Source organism: Scomber scombrus, chromosome 3 (genome assembly GCF_963691925.1).
Source record: "Scomber scombrus chromosome 3, fScoSco1.1, whole genome shotgun sequence".
NCBI classification, from domain to species: Eukaryota; Metazoa; Chordata; class Actinopteri; order Scombriformes; family Scombridae; genus Scomber; species Scomber scombrus.
Window position 1 is genome coordinate 18,583,249 of NC_084972.1, and position 18,417 is coordinate 18,601,665.

The window sequence follows — 18,417 nt, forward strand, 5'->3', positions numbered from 1 at the left end:
CTGTCAAACTCTGCACAAGTTTTATCTTTTTTATCTTTTAATATAAATATAGTAGATTTATTCTTAAGACCCTTGTTTACTGTAAACTTTCCACAAGTCTGTCTACCAAAAGCCGATGCTGCTATACTACTGCCACAAGAACAACTGTATCTGCATAAGTACATAATATTTCCTAATCGTTAACTTAAGTTAGGATGTTGTAGGCAGAGTAATGATTAGTAAGCTTTTTTATGACAGTGACTGCAAAGGCAGCTTGAATAAACAAATGGTGTAATTATGGTCTGAAAGGGGAAAAATTAACTTTGTTGGATTTTAACAGATGTGTGACAGGTGTATTTCCATCCTTTCTGTTTTTCCATTCAAACGCAAAAGCAAAGCTAATGAACCATGAAATATCAACTTAAGTTCAAACCACAATGGTTCAGTCTTTATGGTACATAAGTGATTTCTCCTGAAAATACACTAGTCACCAGTTAATGTCCAACAAAATGCTTGCAAATCAAAAAGTAAATTGTGTAAACATATTTAGTTTACAAATGTTATGTTTGCTGTTGCAACATTCTGAAGAATTTGGAAATTAAGAATCAAACTTAAAACACAAGGATTGATTTCTGAAACATATGGGCACGCTGTATACTGGGCCTTTAAGAAAGCACTGTCATGAAATCTGAATCCAACCGTGTGCAAAGTTTATTTCAGTCATTTCTGAGCTGCATGCATGTGACCGGGGCAAGTAAACTGGGACAGACAATTACCCAAAACAGATTTTTAAATTTAATGAGGGAGAATTAAATTATAAATGATAAAAATAAAGTGCAATATTGGTCCCTGTCAGTGCTTGAAAACCTACTCTTTCCTGACCACTCAAACAGTTCTGACCCACTTACTGACAGCAACAACACCGTCTATTTTTGGGTTAGTAGCTCAGAGGGCCACAGCAGTGGAGGGGGTACATATCTTTGTCTCATGCAATTGCGAAGTCCCTTTTCTAACCCCCCTGGCTGAAGCATTCAGTAACATCAACACATGCAGTCTCATGAAAAATATGGATATTTACTTGCCTTTTTAGATCTAAGATATCAGCAGACAAGAGGAGCTGTGGACCCTGGTAAGGACTTTTACAGGGGAATTGAATCCTACATGACATGGACATCTAGAGTACTAACTTGTACAAGTGCATGTTATATAGCCAGTGAAATTTAGCTATTTGTTATATCTAATGCAAAGTAGAAAGTGCGAGATTTCTTTAAATGGTGGCTGCTACATGTAGTTAATGAAAGTAAAGTAAGTGAAGTTAAAATGAAAGTATTAATCTTTTATCCACATTTCCACATGTCAAGAAGGTTAAGATTTAAAAAAGACTCAATCTAAAGTTGACTAAACACTACTATTTACACATTGAAATGTGGTTTATTATGATATTGATGTCAGTACAACTTATTTTCTGTTTTTTCCCCTTCATTTTCAGAGAAAGCCCCCTCGCTAGTTTTTCTCCATGTCTAAAACCCCGTGTAACTTTGTAAATATTAATCTTCTAAAAAAGTTGAAGCAAAATGGATTTTTCAGCCAAACATGGGCTGGTGCTGCTCGATCAGCTGAGGAGGATGAGGGAGTCTGAGAATCTGACAGATGTGGTGCTGGTTGCTGAGGGCATTAGCTTCCCCTGTCACAGGGTTGTTCTATCTGCCTTCAGCCCATACTTTCGTGTCATGTTCACATGCGGCCTGCGTGAATGCAACAACAGAGAAATATTCCTGCGTGACACCCCTGCAGACAGCTTGGCTCTCCTCTTGAACTACATGTATTGCTCAGATCTTCCTCTCACTAACGCCAATGTACAAGGCATCTCTATTGCAGCTTTTCTTCTGCAGATGGATGACGTCTTTGCTCGTTGCCAGCAGCACATGACCGAGAACATGGATGCATCCAACTGCCTTGGTGTGTATTACTTTGCCCGTGACCTTGGTGCAGAGGAACTGTCTGACCATGCTCAGCGCTTCCTGAGGCAGCACTTTGTCCAAGTCTGCCACAGTGAGGAGGTGCTGGAGCTGGAGGCCCATCAACTGGGAAAGCTCCTCTCTTCTGATGACCTTAATGTTTCAAGAGAAGAGACCATCTTGGATGTGGTCCTTCGCTGGGTCAAACACAACATTCTAATGGATGGAGAGGTACGCGCTAGGCATCTCCCAGAGCTCCTGAGGAAGGTCCGTCTGCCACTGATATCCCCCGACTATTTAAAAGAGGCAATGAAGAGGAATACGGCTCTGCTGGCTGACGCTGAATGTCTGGAGATGTTGAATGAAGCTTTACAGGTCACAGCGATGCATCCCTCAGCTACACCACGCAAACTAAAGTTGCGGTATGGGATGGAGACCACAGATCTGCTGCTCTGTGTGGGTAACGACAGTAGTGGGATTAGGTCAAGATATGGCAACTTTAGCGAGCGCAGCTTTTGTTTTGCCCCATCCACAGGCCGAATGTATTACATTACTTCACCTCGCTATGGAGACGCTCTGGGGTATGTGTGTGCCGGGCTTGTAACAGAAGACAATAACATTATAGTATCAGGAGAGACCAGTACTCGCAGAATGGCCAGGCAGAAGGACGTGAATGTTGAGCTCTACAGGTAAGACAGATATTAAGTGATATATTTGAAGTCTTTCTCGCACAGGTGAAACTAACTGTTGTTGTCCTCGGACCACCAGGTACAAAGTAGAGGCCCAAGGGAGCTGGGAGCGCCTGACATCAGCAGAGTACCGTGACTCTTATGGTCTAGGATCACTGGGCGACACTCTGTACCTGATTGGTGGGCTGATGAAGCTGAAGAACCAGCTTCTTATTACTAACTGTGTGGAACGGTGGTCTCTGCAGGGAGGCCCCTGGCGCAGCGCAGCCCCTCTGCCAATGCCTTTGGCTTATCACAGTGTGGTCAGGCTGAAAGACTGCCTTTATGTGATTGGTGGTCGAACTCCACAGGTGATGTGTAACCACTTACACACTGCATGAAAAGAGAGGAATCATGTGAGACGTGAAAATCACTTTAAAAAAAAAAAAAAAGTTTTTGGGAATAAGACGATCAGAGTTGTGTTGTGTAAAAGACAAACTCAAAGTGTTCAGTTCAAATTCTTTTACACTTTTGGTTGCTGGCTGACCTCCAGTACAACTGCAGCCTCTCATATGTTAGTGACTTGCCAATATGATATGTTTTCAATAAAAAGCCTGACTATTATCAGAACTGGTCCAATGCATTCAGCACAATTAAAGGTATAAAAATTTACAATTTTATTTTTTAGCCTTTTGAAGCTATAAATAGAGAAACATTTTATCACAGTATAGATTAAACTTAATCATGTATTACACATTTTACTTGGAACTTTTTAAATACATCTGTGTTGACTTCTTAGTTTTGCTTCTTGGGAAATCTGAACAATTTATACACCTAACATGAGCCCTTACAGTACCTGTATACTGTATGACTTTTGTATGACTGCACCTGCTCTAAATTGTCAAACCCTTTCTTTCCCTCTTGGCTGTCCAGTCATACCGAATGGATGATGAGCCTGACCATCTTAGTAACCGCCTTCTGGAGTATAATCCAAACACAAACAAGTGGACAGAGCTAGGTCCAATGAAGTACTCAAAGTACCGCTGCAGTGCTCTTGTGCTCAATGGTGAAATTTTTGTGATAGGTAAGATTGTTCAGTTAACTTGATCACATTATATTAGTTTAGATTTACTTTGTCTTGTGTTTTTCTACAGTAAATCTCTTGACATGTATATATTGACACAATATTGTCATATATCTACTAAATACATTTATTTGCACTGATTGTGTAAGAACGTGTTTGGAAATCTTTCATAGTAAACCCAATTTGCACCTTTAGGCGGCATTGGTTGTGAGGGTGTGGATCATGGGCAATCTCGCCGCTGTCTCGATGCTGTGGAGATCTACAATCCAGATGGAGATTACTGGAGAGATGGACCTCCTCTCCCCTGTGCCCAGCTTTCACTTCGTACCAATGCCTCAAATGCAGGAGTGGTGGGAGGAAAGATTTATGTGTGTGGATACTACAAAGGAGCAGGTAAGGGTAAATGTTTATCCATTCATACAGCAGGAGAATGACAAATGTTTCTGTGTGAATGTAAGACCCTTCTGTTTCTTAACAACTTTCAGGTCGTAATGATGATATAACAAAAGACATTTTGGAGCTGGACCCGTGGGAGAACAGGTGGACTCTGTTGGCTCGACACGTTCTGATGCATGACAACTATGATGTGTGCTTAGTGGCAAGTCTCAACCCAAGAGGACTCATGTCCCCACCTGCAGACTTAGTGAAAATGTGACATCATCCCAGATCAAAGTCTGTTTGAAAATTTGAGGTGGAAATTATTAATCAGTAATGCACTTATTGCTGGGCCAAAAGCTTTCATTTTGTCAAGCAGTAAAGGTCTTAGTGCTCTGCATGAAAAATAATCTGCAGTTAATTAATGACTTGCATGCTGTGAGAATGAGAACAAAATTACTTGTACAGATTTTTTTGCTGCTTTTTATCTTTTTGTGTAACATCTGCAAAGATGCATTTCCTGATTCCTGCAACTGTGTAGTGCATAGCTGAAACAGTATGATCAGCAACACAAGGAAATGATCTTCATTGACATGAAACGGACATTAATTGTGGTTGTAATTATGCACTTCTGGCCTAAATACAAAGTTATTTCACATTTCTTTCCTAATAAACAAGCACTTTAGCCATGTTGTGGAGAGTGATTGTTGTTTGAACACAGAGAATTGTTTTTTAATACTGCAAATGCACAATAAGCTACCAGTTTATTAGGTAAACCTTATACAGCACCCCTGCAATGAATCCAACCTTCATACAGGTTATATTTTTATTTTAAAACTTTGAGAAAAGTTAATCCTTTTATATTTACCAAATAGTTTTGAAGGATATAGTTTAGGATGCAGTTGAACTTCACTAATTACACAGAAGTGTCTGATATTTAGTCTAACTTCTTTATTTAAATCAATCTAATAAATATTTAAAACACTTCTCAGTATAACAGGAAGGTGTCCAACGGTGACATATGAGGGAGGTGACATCAGAAAGGCTGCCTGACACTTTACTATAGATCAAAGCTCTTCTGTTTTGACATGTAGAAAAAGGTATTTTTACATAGTCAGGATTTGAATACTGATGTCAGAAATTATACATCAGATATATTCGGTTCCCAATGATGATCCAAAAGAGGTGATTTATTTTCAGAAGCTTTCTGTTTATTTTCCAGTGTTCAGTCAGTAGAGTAAATACAGAATAAGTTAAATTAAAAAGTCAGTAGAGAAGCCTGACTGGAACAGTTGTTCATTTTCATAGAAGCCTTACTAATCATAAAATTACTTGTCATTTATACCTTTTTACAGCTCTCCATTGCTTCTCCACTGCTTCTCCACTATAAGACAATAAATCAATGTGTTCCCTCTTCAAAAACTGAATAACTTCAAAACTAAGAACACAGGTCACAAGAGCCAAATAAATAATTTGGCTTTTATTCTGCTGGATACAGAAAAAAAAAAGAAAAGGAAAAAAAAGGCTACTGTTCTGAGTCCTTTAGTAATCCTCTAAAAGCCTAAATCAGAATCACAATTCATGTCAAACAACTGCCAGAAGCTTTCAGGTTTTGCCGGCATCTCAGCTGACAGCTTCTCTAAGATGGGTTCGGCTGCTGGGAGGCACGCAGAGCTGTTACTGTCCTGAGACCAGCAGCTGAGAGGGGTGATGAAACATCCTGCAGCTTCAGTGGATCTGGTCTCCCTGTTCAGTGGCATTTGAAAGTCTGGTTTGAGGCTGTCCCGGCTGGTTACCTTGTTCAGATCACGATGCCCACACAAAGGTTCCGAAACATTTTGTTGTTTGTGACATTTCATGACAGGTTGACTGTTTTCGTCTGACACGCTATGCTTACTCCTCTCTGAAAGCACCAGCGGTCTCTTTTTGTGCCCCCTCCGGATGCCCCTCGAAGTGGATTTCCTTTTTCCGATGATGCGGCTGAAATCCCGAGGGGGAACTTCAACCAGATTGCATTTAACGTTGGATGATGTTAACTGTGTGCCTTCCAGCTTGTTGTCCTGGCATGGTGACGTCTGACTGGCTGAGTCCATTACCTTCCCAGGACTGTGTTTAGACGAATGCTCTGAGACTAAAGTGCTGAGCAGCTTCAAGGCCTCATCAAGCATGCTTCGTTCTCTTTCCTGCTCCTCTCTCAGACACTGCAGATTTGTTTTAAAGCTTTGTACATTTGAGCCAAGTTCTACAGTTGTGTCTCCGCCCTGAAGAACATCAATAAACAATTAAAATCAAAAATAAAATTGGCTAAGCTGAAACTGCACTTATCTTGACCATAAGCTACAAACAATGCACCTTTTGCACCCTTTCTTCCAGTCCTGTCATCACCTCTTTCTGAGAGTTCACTTTATTTAGCAAAGTCTCAAACTGCTGTGAAATGTCACTCTGGAGACTGTTGAGATTATTTTGCACTGGGAGAAATGAATAAAAAGGATAGAGATGAGTATATGAAGTCCCCCTGACAAATTCTTCATTTCAAAATGAACAATTAAATTAGAGATTGGGTAAAGACCACCATCTACTGGTCATAAGAAATAACTACTCAACTGTACCAGTTCAGTGGTTCTTGTATGTATGTTGTGCATTAACATGAAGTTTAAAAAGAAGAAAAGGATTTAATAGACCCCATCAGGAAACTTACATGTTGATGCAAAGTTGTTAAACGTTTCGAGGACTGTTTGGCAGACTGCAGTATTTTTTTCTGTGCCAATGACCAGTTGTTGGATCTGAAAAACATTGAAGCTTTTTCTTTTTCATTACACATTTTACATCTAGAAAAGACAAGCTATAGCAGAAAAACAACAGAATGGATGCCTATAAACACTTACATTATTGAGGGTTTCTTGAATATTTAGACATTCTTTGGCCAAAATATCACTGATAAAGCAAACAAGACAGATTTTAGAAGTTATAACAACTAATTTAAATGATCAAGTTGTAGGTTTCAAATCTGTTCTCCATTCCTAATACAGAGAGGTACCTGTCAGTTTTTTCTTTCGCCTTTTTCTTGTCCTCCTCAAATTTATCCAGTAATCCAAAAGCTTTGGTTTTGTCCTTCAATTCTCCAAACATGAGAGGTTTGGTGTGATAACTGCTTGCAAACTTTGGGTCACTCCCCTAAATAGTTACAAAATGCAGACGTTAATGGATATAAACACAAGAAAAATAATCTGAGAGATGATAAATTAAACTATGCATTCATAATTTTATGAGTTATGTGATGTTTTCAATATGACACCAATGTCCAATAAATGGGAAATGTTACATGCAAAGAATCAGGTGAATCAGGTTTACTGAAAAAACAGTATTCTGTCAAAAATGCATGTACAGTATTTGCACTGCATATATTTTACTTTTAAACAGCTCCTTTGACTTTAGCATTTCTCTTTAACAACACTGGTGCTTGTTTTCATAATGCTAAACCCTAAAAGACAAGTCATGTGTTGTGATATTGGCATCAACTAAAAAATGATTTTCATTTTCAAGTAATTGCTTGTCCACAAATTACTCAAAGCCAAAGAGAAGGTTACTTAAGAACTAAAGCAAAGATATTCCATTTACGATCATACATGATAGTAAACATCAAATCCTCACATTTGAGTGGCTGAAAACTGCACATTTCAGAGTGGCCTTTTATTGTGGCCAACCTGTGCAATATTCATGCTGTCTAATCAGCATCTTGATATGCCACACCTGTGAGGTGGGATGGATTATCTTGGCAAAGGAGAAGTGCTCACTAACACAGATTTATACAGATTTGTGAGCAATATTTGAGAGAAATAGGTCTTTTGTGTATATAGACAATGTTTTAGATCTTTGAGTTCAGCTCATGAAAAATGGGAGCAAAAACAAAAGTGTTATGTTTATATTTTTGTTCAGTGTATATAAACATAACACAAAAAGTAAGGAAATGTGTGTTTGGTAGATTATTTATTTGTTGTAACAATGCTTCTTGGCAATAAATCGTATACCATTGGAAAGCTTGTTTATTTCCCTTTTAAATGGTGCCACATTTGTAAGGAACATGCATTTGTGGGTTGCGCCCATGAAAGATTTGGCAAATCTTATCTTCCAATGCCGAACAGCTTATTCTGCTATTGACTCTTGTTTGGTGGATTGGATGACTGAAGTCAGAAGAAACAAGACATATTGGCAATTTAACAATTTATTCATTTAACAAACAGGAGCCTCAGTAGTGTGTGGAAGAACCTACACAGCCAAAACAGCCTGGCACCTCCTCCTCATGCTGGTCACCTGCCTGGTCACACACTGCTGTGGGATGGCATCCCATTCTTCAACCAGCATTTGTCGCAGGTCAGCCAAAGTGGTTGTGTGGCTCGTTTTTCCAGTGGGGGAGATGCCGCACACTGCCTCCACCAAAGAAGGCAGAGAAGATTTGCGAAATGTTTCATGGACGCCACCCACATACTCAGCTCTGCTGCTCATACCACAAATGCATGTTCCTTACAAATGTGGCACCATTTAAAAAGGGAAATTAACAGGCTTTTCAATGGTATGAGATTATTATATATTTATATATATACTAAACACATGGCATAATTTTTTGACTTTTCTAACAACACACATCCGCTGTACCATTAGATCTGACACTCAGCTAACTTATAAATGTTATAATGGCATTAAACCAGTGCAGCTGCTTTCTTCATGCATCTTGTTACTAGAAGATATTACCACCTCACCAAGAATCACCTATAAATGGTTAGTCTCACCTCTTGTGAACTTTGTTGGGAGGCCCTGGATGACAAACTCATATCCTGTGATGCACCTTGTGAATTTTCAGGCCAAAATTGAGACCCCAAGAAAAACTGGGAATCTGTGCAGCTGGAGTAGCCGCTGGTGGCCGCATTGCTGTTGGTTGTTTTATTCCCACCATGTTTGAAGAGTAAAGAAAACACAAACACTTGTTTCTTGTAGAAATTAGGTTAACATACAAATATCAGTCTACACAGTTCATGATATTGTATCCAAGTATTGTTTTAGACGAAAAACTAACAAGCAACGTCATCCATAACTTTGGTTGAAATTAGCTAACAGCTGAGTTTAAGTTTAGTCATTAAGTAATTTACCTGTTAGCCAGCCACCTGCTTCCAGTGGGGAAGCTCAGCATTTCTTTTATGTTCCTCGCGTGATTCATCGCTTTTGGTTTCCTGTTTGTAAAGATGACAAGTTAGTTATAACTTTAGCTACCTGGCTAATGTATAGCGTTGGCTAACTTAGAAAAGGCTTCATTATCTAACTTTAAATAACGTAGTCAGTTTAAACGTAGGTTTATTATTAAGTCCTATCAAGCCTTTGTCACATGGTAGTTATATTAAATTTAGTAGTATACAAAGGTTGTCGTGGATTAAGTACTAAACGATCAAATTAAATCACAATTCACTTACTCTGTGATGAAGATGAAGACGTATTATTCAACTCTCCCGCCCTATGAGCGAGGCGAGGCTGATGCATTCAGGTGCCGTCGGAAAACTCTAAACTACGGCTTGGTAGCCCCAATACCTTTCTTATATACAGTCTATGGCCAATACACATGCCTCAAACAAACTGTTAAAAACTTTGATTATTTGATTTCACAATGAGCGGGGTATTGTTGTGGCACCTATGGTGTTCAATAAACATTTCATAGACAAGGGCCAATTTAAATGTTTTATATCAAAATATGAATGGGTCAGTTTGGTTTAATATTGGGTGACAACAACTATGCACCTATGGCACAGAGGGCAGTAAACTTCATAAAATAACATTTCTGACTGAGCTGTTGTGTTGGATTGCATTAGATTGCACACTCCTAATAAAATGCTCGATGAGTGTATTTTGTCATTAATGGTTGAACTTATTATTACCTTTACAGATTGTGTTTTATCTTAATGTTTTTGATAATGACATCCATTGCAAAATACATTTTTATATTTGTTAGAATTTCCTAATTAGAGCCTGAAAATAATAGATACATATGAACTATTATTAATTAATCATTTCACATATTTTTTATTTTATTTTATTGTTATTTTAATCATTATTAAATCGTGTTCATGTTTCTTCTTTTTCTTATTGAGATGTAAGACAATATTATAAAAATCATTATACTTTGATAAACCCTGTATTTGAATCTCATTTATTTGTTTATATTTATATATTTTTTATTGTTATTTTTTATTACTATTAAATTGTGTTAATGTTTCTTTTTCTTCTTATTATTATTATCATGATTATTAAGATGTAAGATCATATTATTACTATCATTATGCTTTGATAACCCTGTAGAAATTATTATATTTATGAGAATTTCCTAATAGGAGCCTAAAAAAAAACCCAAACAAACAAAAAAATAATAATAATTATTATTATTAACAATTACTTCATATATATTTTTTAATAACCCTGTATTTGACTCTCATTTGTTTATTTGATTTATTTATTTCCACTCAGTCTCAGCTGGCATGGGTTTTTTTAAGTCAGAAACTCGTACCCGGAAGTGCTGAATGAAGGCTGTCTGACTGAGCTGTGAGCCACACACTGCAGGATGATCTGTGGTTGAGCTGCAGAGGTTTGTAGATGACAAACCTGCCGATAAATATAAGTGACTGTCTGTCTTGTAAAAACCTCTGCGGCTGACGGGATCTGACGTCGATTAAAAATCACACACAGGCTGCTGCTTTTTATCTGGTGAGTGAACTTTTTTGTGTTTGCAGATTCAGCAGCTGCTCAGTCTGTGGCTGTAAACAGAGCTGATCGTGTTAAAGGAAAAAAAAGAGGGATGTAAATAAGATGAGCAGGTCTGCTTCACTGATCGCAGCTGTGTGTGTCTGCTGCTCAATCACAACTTCATCACTCACAGGTGCTAAGCTAGCAGGCTAACCATCTGCTCAGCTGTCGTCGTTGCATTTGGAGACATTAGCTGCGTTTCTTTGCTCGTTACACATCAAATCATTGCCTTTTGTTTTAAAAACGCTGATGGTGTCAAAGTAGATCATTGTAACGTGAAGACAGACAGAGAAGTAGCAGGTGTGTTTGAAACCACACCTTTAAAAGATGTAGAGCTGCAATGATTAGTCGATTGATCAGTTTGTTGTCAACTATTAAACCAATCACCAGCTGTCCTGATGATCAATTAATCGTGTGAAGTCACTTTTTAAGAAAAATATGTCCAAATAATCTGATTCCAGCTTCTTAAATTTGAATATTTTTTCTTTTATGAAAGTAGACTGAATATCTTTGAAGACATTTGGGGGTGTTTATTTGTGATTGACCATTTTTTTTAACCAAACAATGAATCAATGAATCAAGAAATTAGTCAACAGATTAAGCAATAAGGAAAATGATCTTTACTTGCAGCCCTATATAGTGTGGGTGACTCATTTATTTAGTTTGAATGCAATACTGATATTGCTACTAATATCAAACACATCTTTGTGTTTCCAATTATTTGTGCTTCCTAATGTTCAACCTGACGTCAGCTAGAAGTTTAGTTAAACCTGTCAGATGTGTTGTTGTATCCAAGCCTAGTTAAAGCAAATTACAGCCTAGTAGACTTCATGTTTAAAAGACACTGAGGTTTTACTCTACCCTCTTTCATGTCATATGAAGTGAAGCAAAGCTTGTTAAATTGGGAAAATGATTCACAAGAGATTAAAGCTACAACTAACAATTATTTACATCAATTAATCTGTCTAACTTTTTGATTAATCAATTCGGTTTTTTTAGTCTATAAAATGTCAGAAAATGTGTGAAAAATATCTATCACTGTTTCTCAAAGCCCAAAATGACATCCTCAAATGTTTTTTTTGTCCTGACCTACAGTCCACAACCCAAAACTATTCAGTTTATTAACGTAGAAGACTAAATAAACCAGAAATTATTCAAATTTAAGAAGCCAGCTCTACAAGTGACAGAATCAGCCATTCAAGACAAAAAAGAGGGTTGGGTATTGTTTCAAATGTATTGATTAAACATTGATTAAAAGTATAACTGAGGTTTGGTGTACTGATAAAACTGCTTGTCACTCCAAAGAGGTAAGATATGCTGCTTATCTTTCATTTACCAAAAGAAGCCAAACAAATATTACATGTTATCTACTCACTGTTAGCTGCACAAAACTAAATTGATTGGAGTAAGTACATGATTAAAGAATACAGTAAACTGTAGATCTGTCCATGCATTAGATTAACCTTTTGCAGTTGACCGATTTTAATGCTGTTTGCAACAAACACCACAACTGAGAGGAAGCTTGACACCCAGCCTTAGTTATTAAGCTTTGTTATGTCAATAAACAGCAATTTCAACAAGACAGAGAATGACATTAATATTCTTTGAATGATTCTGTTTATCCTAATAATAGACTATACAGGACAGTTATTAGATTAACGTCCAGCCAGTCAGTTTGTTTATCCATCTTGTTTCTTGTAGTAATGTCTGCATCTACTCTGCAGTCTTTATCTCATCCAGTCTGTTTTATCTTTAAGGGTTTGAATATGGCTCTGTCATTCCTCTTGGTCTTGGCTGCAACTGTGATTCTTATCAGACCCGAGACACCTGTAACTAAGGTACACAATGGATGTTATGTTACCAAGCTAAAAGTCCAGTGTGCTTTTGTGTTGCATCAGTTGTTTTTTTTAACCACTGTTCTGTCAACAGGCCCTACATCAGAATTCACTCGAGTGTTGTGGGGAGAAACAAAGAGCGAACAATTCATGTTCAAATGACACTCACTGTGAACCAGGTAATGTGGACAGCTTTTAACATTGTTATTTCATTAATGTTTGTATCATTATTGGTCAGAGACTAACCAGAGTGAAATTATATTCTGCCCAATAATCAGCGCCTCATAAAATGAATCTGCTAAATTGAAATGCTGACTGTTAAAATCAGATATTTGTAAGGCTTAGTAAGGCAGAGTCAGTTGGAGAGCAGGCTGGAATTTAAACTAACAGCATTAAAGTATGATGTAGGTGGACTTGACTTTTCTGAAATTTCAACCCTAATGTTTTGCTTTTGTGTTTTTAAAATTGGTTTAGCAAAAATCCTAACATCAGTTTGTTGAATGGTGAATTGGCTTTCCTAGAGTGTGTGATGTGTTTGGTCTAGTTTATAAATGTTAAACCTCATTTCCTATCTGGAGGTCAGAAGTCTTTCTGGTTTTCCTCTTGATTTGAAGACTTCAGCTGGGTTAAACTGTTAACAAGAGAGCAAAACTGGACTAGAGAAATGACGTGATTTGTCTGAGTTTGTTTGCATACGGTGGCACACAGGAGTTTTAAACTGTTGTGCTTATAATAAGAATTGGGTTAATGGTTGGATGAGCCCAGTCAAGTTAAACGCACACAGTACAGTATGTGCTATTATCATCAGTGCAAATACACTGCTTGAAATAACATGGGAGATATTCCAAGAACAGATTATAAGTGACTCATGGTAAAAAACCTTGTTGTTTTGAGTCAAGTATTTCATTGATGTACTACTAAAATGAAAGAGAAAGTATGACTGTAATATAGTTTTAATATTACAGTGAAACAAACTTGAGGCCGTGTTGCTCCTGTGTGCTTAACTAGAAGGACTGAAAGTTTTAACTTACAAAAACATACTGCTGTGTTCCTGTGCTCATGTTACTCTCATTGTTGGCAAGATGTAATAAAAGGAACACAAATCTTTTTGTTTTGTTAATTTAAGATATTAAAAACTGGATTAGTTTGGTGTTTGTGTTTGCATTAGTAAATCCTGAAAGTACAGTACAGCAATTAATATTTTGTCTTGTCAAGTTCACTTAAATCTTGTGGTAATAAATTTGCAGGATGAAATCAGCACAGGGTGTTGAAGGTAAAAAGTGGGAAATAATATTAAATCAAATTTTCTTTGGATTTTTTTCAGGATGCTTCTTACGTGTCCTTGACAATAGCAACACTGTTTGCATATTCTGTGACTCTGCAGCTGTAGATTTGGAGAACATAACAGTCTGCACCTACAGTAAGCACTGAGCAGTTCATTTACTGTTTTTTCTTCTCATTGTTACATTGCCTGTTTGCTTTTTTTTAATGTGCACTATTCTGTGCTTGTTAGACTACACAGTGGAGAGGAAAAATCATACAACAGTAACTACTGTCATTCCTAAAATTGGTAAGATTTTGTATAATATAAACTGCTCTGTACTGTTTATTTAACTGGAATGTCATGTTTTCCTGTATAAATTATTTGAAAACCCAGTTAATTCTTTTTCAAGCAAATGTCTTGCATTGTTGCATGTTATTTCTCAAGGGAACATATCAAGTGACTTTAAGAACTAATATAGTCTTCATTTGCTGTAATGACAAAATGAGTCTGTAAATTAGAGTTAGAGGAGACCAATATAGTTTCTCTTTCAATGGGTAACAGGTGCATGTCTGTGCCATCAGTAAAATATTTTCCAGTGTTGTCAACTACTTCCCATTTTGTGCTTTGTTTTGGAGCAGGAGGGCCAGGTGTTGCTGCCTCTCTTCTTCTGGGAACACTGTTGATCAGCCTGTTTCTGATTCTCTCTGTGGCCTCTTTCTTCTACCTCAAACGCTCCAACCGACTCCCGAGCATCTTCTACCGCCGCAACAAGGGTAAGCCCTGTACAGTACGGCTGTAGCTTGTTTTACCTGGATATGAAGCTCCAGAGTTCCTGTTTTTAATACTACCACAACTAATAAATCAAGTGTCATAAAACACTGAAGCGCATAGAACATGGAGAACACAGTGTTATTGTCATGCTTCAGTCAATACTGTGTAAATCAAATATTAATATATTTTGTGCACCTTTTTTTTTTTTTTACAGCATTCATATTCCAGCCAAGTGAGACAGTAAGTCATTTTTTATTGTTTATTCAATCCTAATCTGACATTGGGAGGCTTTTGTAGAGACTATGAATTTGTTTACTGTCACCTCAGCAATATTCTCCTGTACTACAAAGACAATGACTCCTTTGTGTTTTTTCCCTTCCAGGCTGTCATGATACCCTCCTCTACAGGTAAGACTGCTATGCGGTGTTGTTCTGTAGGCTACCTGTCATGTCTTGAAACTGTGACTCTCTGATCTTGCTGAACAGGTTATATTAGCTATTAGCTGTTGAGTAATCCAAAGCAGTCAAAACATTACCGAGCACCAAGCAATGCTGCTGAGGAGTGTTTCTTTCATGAGGTTGTAACATCAAAGGCTTTTATGCAGGAAGAGCTTATCTTGGCAATCAAAAAGCTCAAGGTTAGCATTGGTTAGGTTGGGTTATAAACAATGAAAACATATACCTCGTTTACTGCCTCTCACGCATTATTCTGTGTTTTCTTTTTTTAAGTGAGGAAGCCAAGGTATGTCAGAAGGGAGCGGCCCTCTGCAACTTCAACACTGAATAGTGCCATCATACCCACAACATCCACGACTCAAGTCTATAATGTGTAGGAGGAGGATGGGAGTGCTGGTGCAGGTACATAAAAGAGAAAGCTCAGGAACGATGTTTGATTTTCATATCATGTTGAAGGTTCAGCAGTGCAGACAAAGTATGACTGATTAACTCATTCTTAATGTAGGTGGCCAAATTTAACTGTAGCTGCTTGTGCTGCGTTCTTACCATGTGGGCTTTTATTTTTTCTGTATTTAATTTAAAGTGTAATAATGGAGAGAATCAGTAAATCCCTGATAGTCGCTGAATCATTCATGTTTCAGCGACTGATACCAATGATATCTAGCTGTTAAAACTGCACTAACTGACTTTTTGGGTGCATAAACAAAAGCTGTGAACATATATTATACACATATTATCATCTTTTAAATTGAACTTGTTAGCAAAAGGTTGCTCTTTTAAACATCCAGCAGACACAGAGCAGAATAAGCATTCATTTGGAGTTGTGTTTTTGACCATCTGGATGAAATAAGTCTAATATTCACTCTCATTTTAGCTCCGTTTTGGTCTCCATCAACTCCTGAGAAAAATATGTTTGGTATTGGGCAGAAACAGGTTTTTCGAGCTTCTTCAGTGCAAACAGCTGTTTGCTGTGGCTGAAAAAGGATGTTATGAGAGCAGTGAGAATTAACCTAAACCGTAAAATTATGAGCCAGAAAACCAAAACAATGGGCTAAAAGATGCTAAAATGTTTTGCAGAGCTTAGTAAAACCACACTTAGTTGATAATTATCTGTGGTTTTGACACCACAAGTGATCTCTTTCACCTATAATTAATAATCGTTAAATATAGCCAGCAGATGGGCAGTTTAGCTTAGCTTAGCATAAAGACAGCCAAGAAGTAGTCTGGCACATAGCCCCAACCCCATGAAATCACAACTTGTCATTTTTACACTTTAGTTTTTGTATGGATGGAACAAATAAGATGTTAATTATTGAACCTTAGAGATGATTTCCCCTTTTTCCTCTGAGCAGAGTCAGAGGAAGATGTTTTTTTAGTTAAACTAACCGTCTCCGCATGGATATGAGACAGCTATTGATCTGCTCATCTAACTCAAGAAAAGCTAAAAATCTCCCCAAAATTATTCCTTTAAGTGATGGGTTTCTGAATACATGGACCAGTCTATATAAAGCTAAGATGAATCGAGCTTGAGACCAAATTAAGTGACCGTGATAAACTGATTTTCAGTACAAAGTAACAGCCCATTAACATCTGATGGAAGCCTGTTTTTTTGTTGTTGTTAAACTTTGCTTATTAGTATGTTTTTTTACATGTGTAATATTTATTTGCGTTTTGTAACTGTGCACTGAGTTTTACTGCTTAGGATCAGACCAACACATAAACTATGTGTGTAATAGCAGTGGAGTTTGTCTGGTGGACTGGGACGGTTTAGGTGCTTTATTGATGATTGACTGATTGCATATTGTATTTTTATTATCGTGTTTGTATTTATTATTTTTATCAGCTCAACCAAGATGAATGTATTCCACAGGTACAACAAATCACGCATCGCAGTTGCATGCATCATTTTTTGCATTCCACAGCAGGCCAATCATTAAAGAGCTCATTTTCAACAATAATAACCTGATCGTTCATAAGAAAATCTGTGACTTTTAAATTTCCTGAATTTGCTCAATGAAGAAAAATTAAATTCTAATAAATTTACCTCTAAAAACATAGATTTACTGGATCATAGTGCACTTTATTCGTTGGACCATAATTTTGATAGAAATACTTCAGAAAATCTTGTTGCCATTGAATGTGATTGAGATTTTTTTCGTCGTGTAGCTGGCAACGTTATTGTTGCATTGTGAACCTTACTTGACTACTGTTACCTTTGTCTAATGTTGTCTGAACAAAATGGCTCATCCCCTATGCCATAACTGTGATCACTGTGCCATTTTGAGCTTTAAACACAGCCAGGAAACGTTTGGTCATGACGTTATCTGTGAAGAATAATTGGGTATGTTAATTATATCCAGTGGCCTTTACTGTATGTAAGATTTTAAAGCAAAGCGAGTTATCCAAGTTTTATGTGCTACAAGGCATCTTATTCCATATAGTTTTATATCTTAACAACATGAAGTCATTTTCATCTTCAGTATATGTGAAGCAATGTGACGTGAAACTATTCACAACCAGATAAAAGGCAGCGATCATTCCATGAATATTCCCCTTTTGCTTCATGTGTTTGCTGTTGTACAGCTGAATACATGTACATACTGTTTTATACAAATGATGTATTGTTTTGTAATTATGTACATATTCTACTTTCAATGCCATGAAGAATGCTCTCAAGATGTGTAATGTTTGCAGAAATAAAGCACCTTTCCATAATCGTTTTCTACATTTACTGTCATTGTTCAGCCATGATAACATTTAACACCAGTGAATCATTTTGATGTGTTTCTTTTTCCTGTGAAAGATTGCCAAATCATATCCCTGGCATTCTGCGATTTATGAGATTTAACATGTACCTGTTAACATTGAGAAATCGCTCTGCTGCTCACTTATTAACTTGGATTGCATTAAGGGCCTCCTAGAAGTTGGCCAAATAAATAAAGAGAAATAAAACACTGGACTTATGTTGATTGTTACGGGGAAACTGATTTTCAACCAGCTTTGTATCATTACAATGTGGGTAGTCTATGCAAATGAACAAAAACTTCCCTCCATGTTACCTGGACACACAGCTCCCTGTCACATCTTAATTATGGTCACTAGTGATGGTCTGTATTCAAGTTATCTATTTTCTCTCTATGTAAGGAGAATGTAAGTCTTAATGCTTCGATTTAGTTTATCTGTATCTGTAGAAACTGATTACAATATCATTTTGAATATCACAATTCAATCAATTCATCAGGGTG

The 18,417-nt window shown here is 37.2% G+C and overlaps 2 protein-coding genes across 2 annotated transcripts; both read left to right on the forward strand.

Moving 5' to 3' along the window:
- Nucleotides 1-1,553: 1,553 nt before the first annotated feature.
- Nucleotides 1,554-4,757, forward strand: kbtbd12 (kelch repeat and BTB (POZ) domain containing 12). The gene is made up of 5 exons (XM_062416189.1): nt 1,554-2,626; nt 2,706-2,976; nt 3,539-3,689; nt 3,885-4,082; nt 4,175-4,757. The coding sequence occupies exons 1-5, from the start codon at nt 1,554-1,556 to the stop codon at nt 4,342-4,344; spliced, it is 1,863 nt and encodes a 620-aa protein (XP_062272173.1). The 3' UTR covers nt 4,345-4,757.
- A 5,914-nt stretch (nt 4,758-10,671) lies between these two features.
- Nucleotides 10,672-17,869, forward strand: c3h1orf159 (chromosome 3 C1orf159 homolog). The gene is made up of 9 exons (XM_062415944.1): nt 10,672-10,808; nt 12,605-12,685; nt 12,777-12,861; nt 14,007-14,102; nt 14,196-14,252; nt 14,585-14,719; nt 14,932-14,957; nt 15,100-15,124; nt 15,446-17,869. Exons 2-9 carry the CDS (start codon nt 12,614-12,616, stop codon nt 15,547-15,549), a joined length of 600 nt encoding a protein of 199 aa, XP_062271928.1. The 5' UTR covers nt 10,672-10,808; nt 12,605-12,613; the 3' UTR covers nt 15,550-17,869.
- Nucleotides 17,870-18,417: the final 548 nt, after the last annotated feature.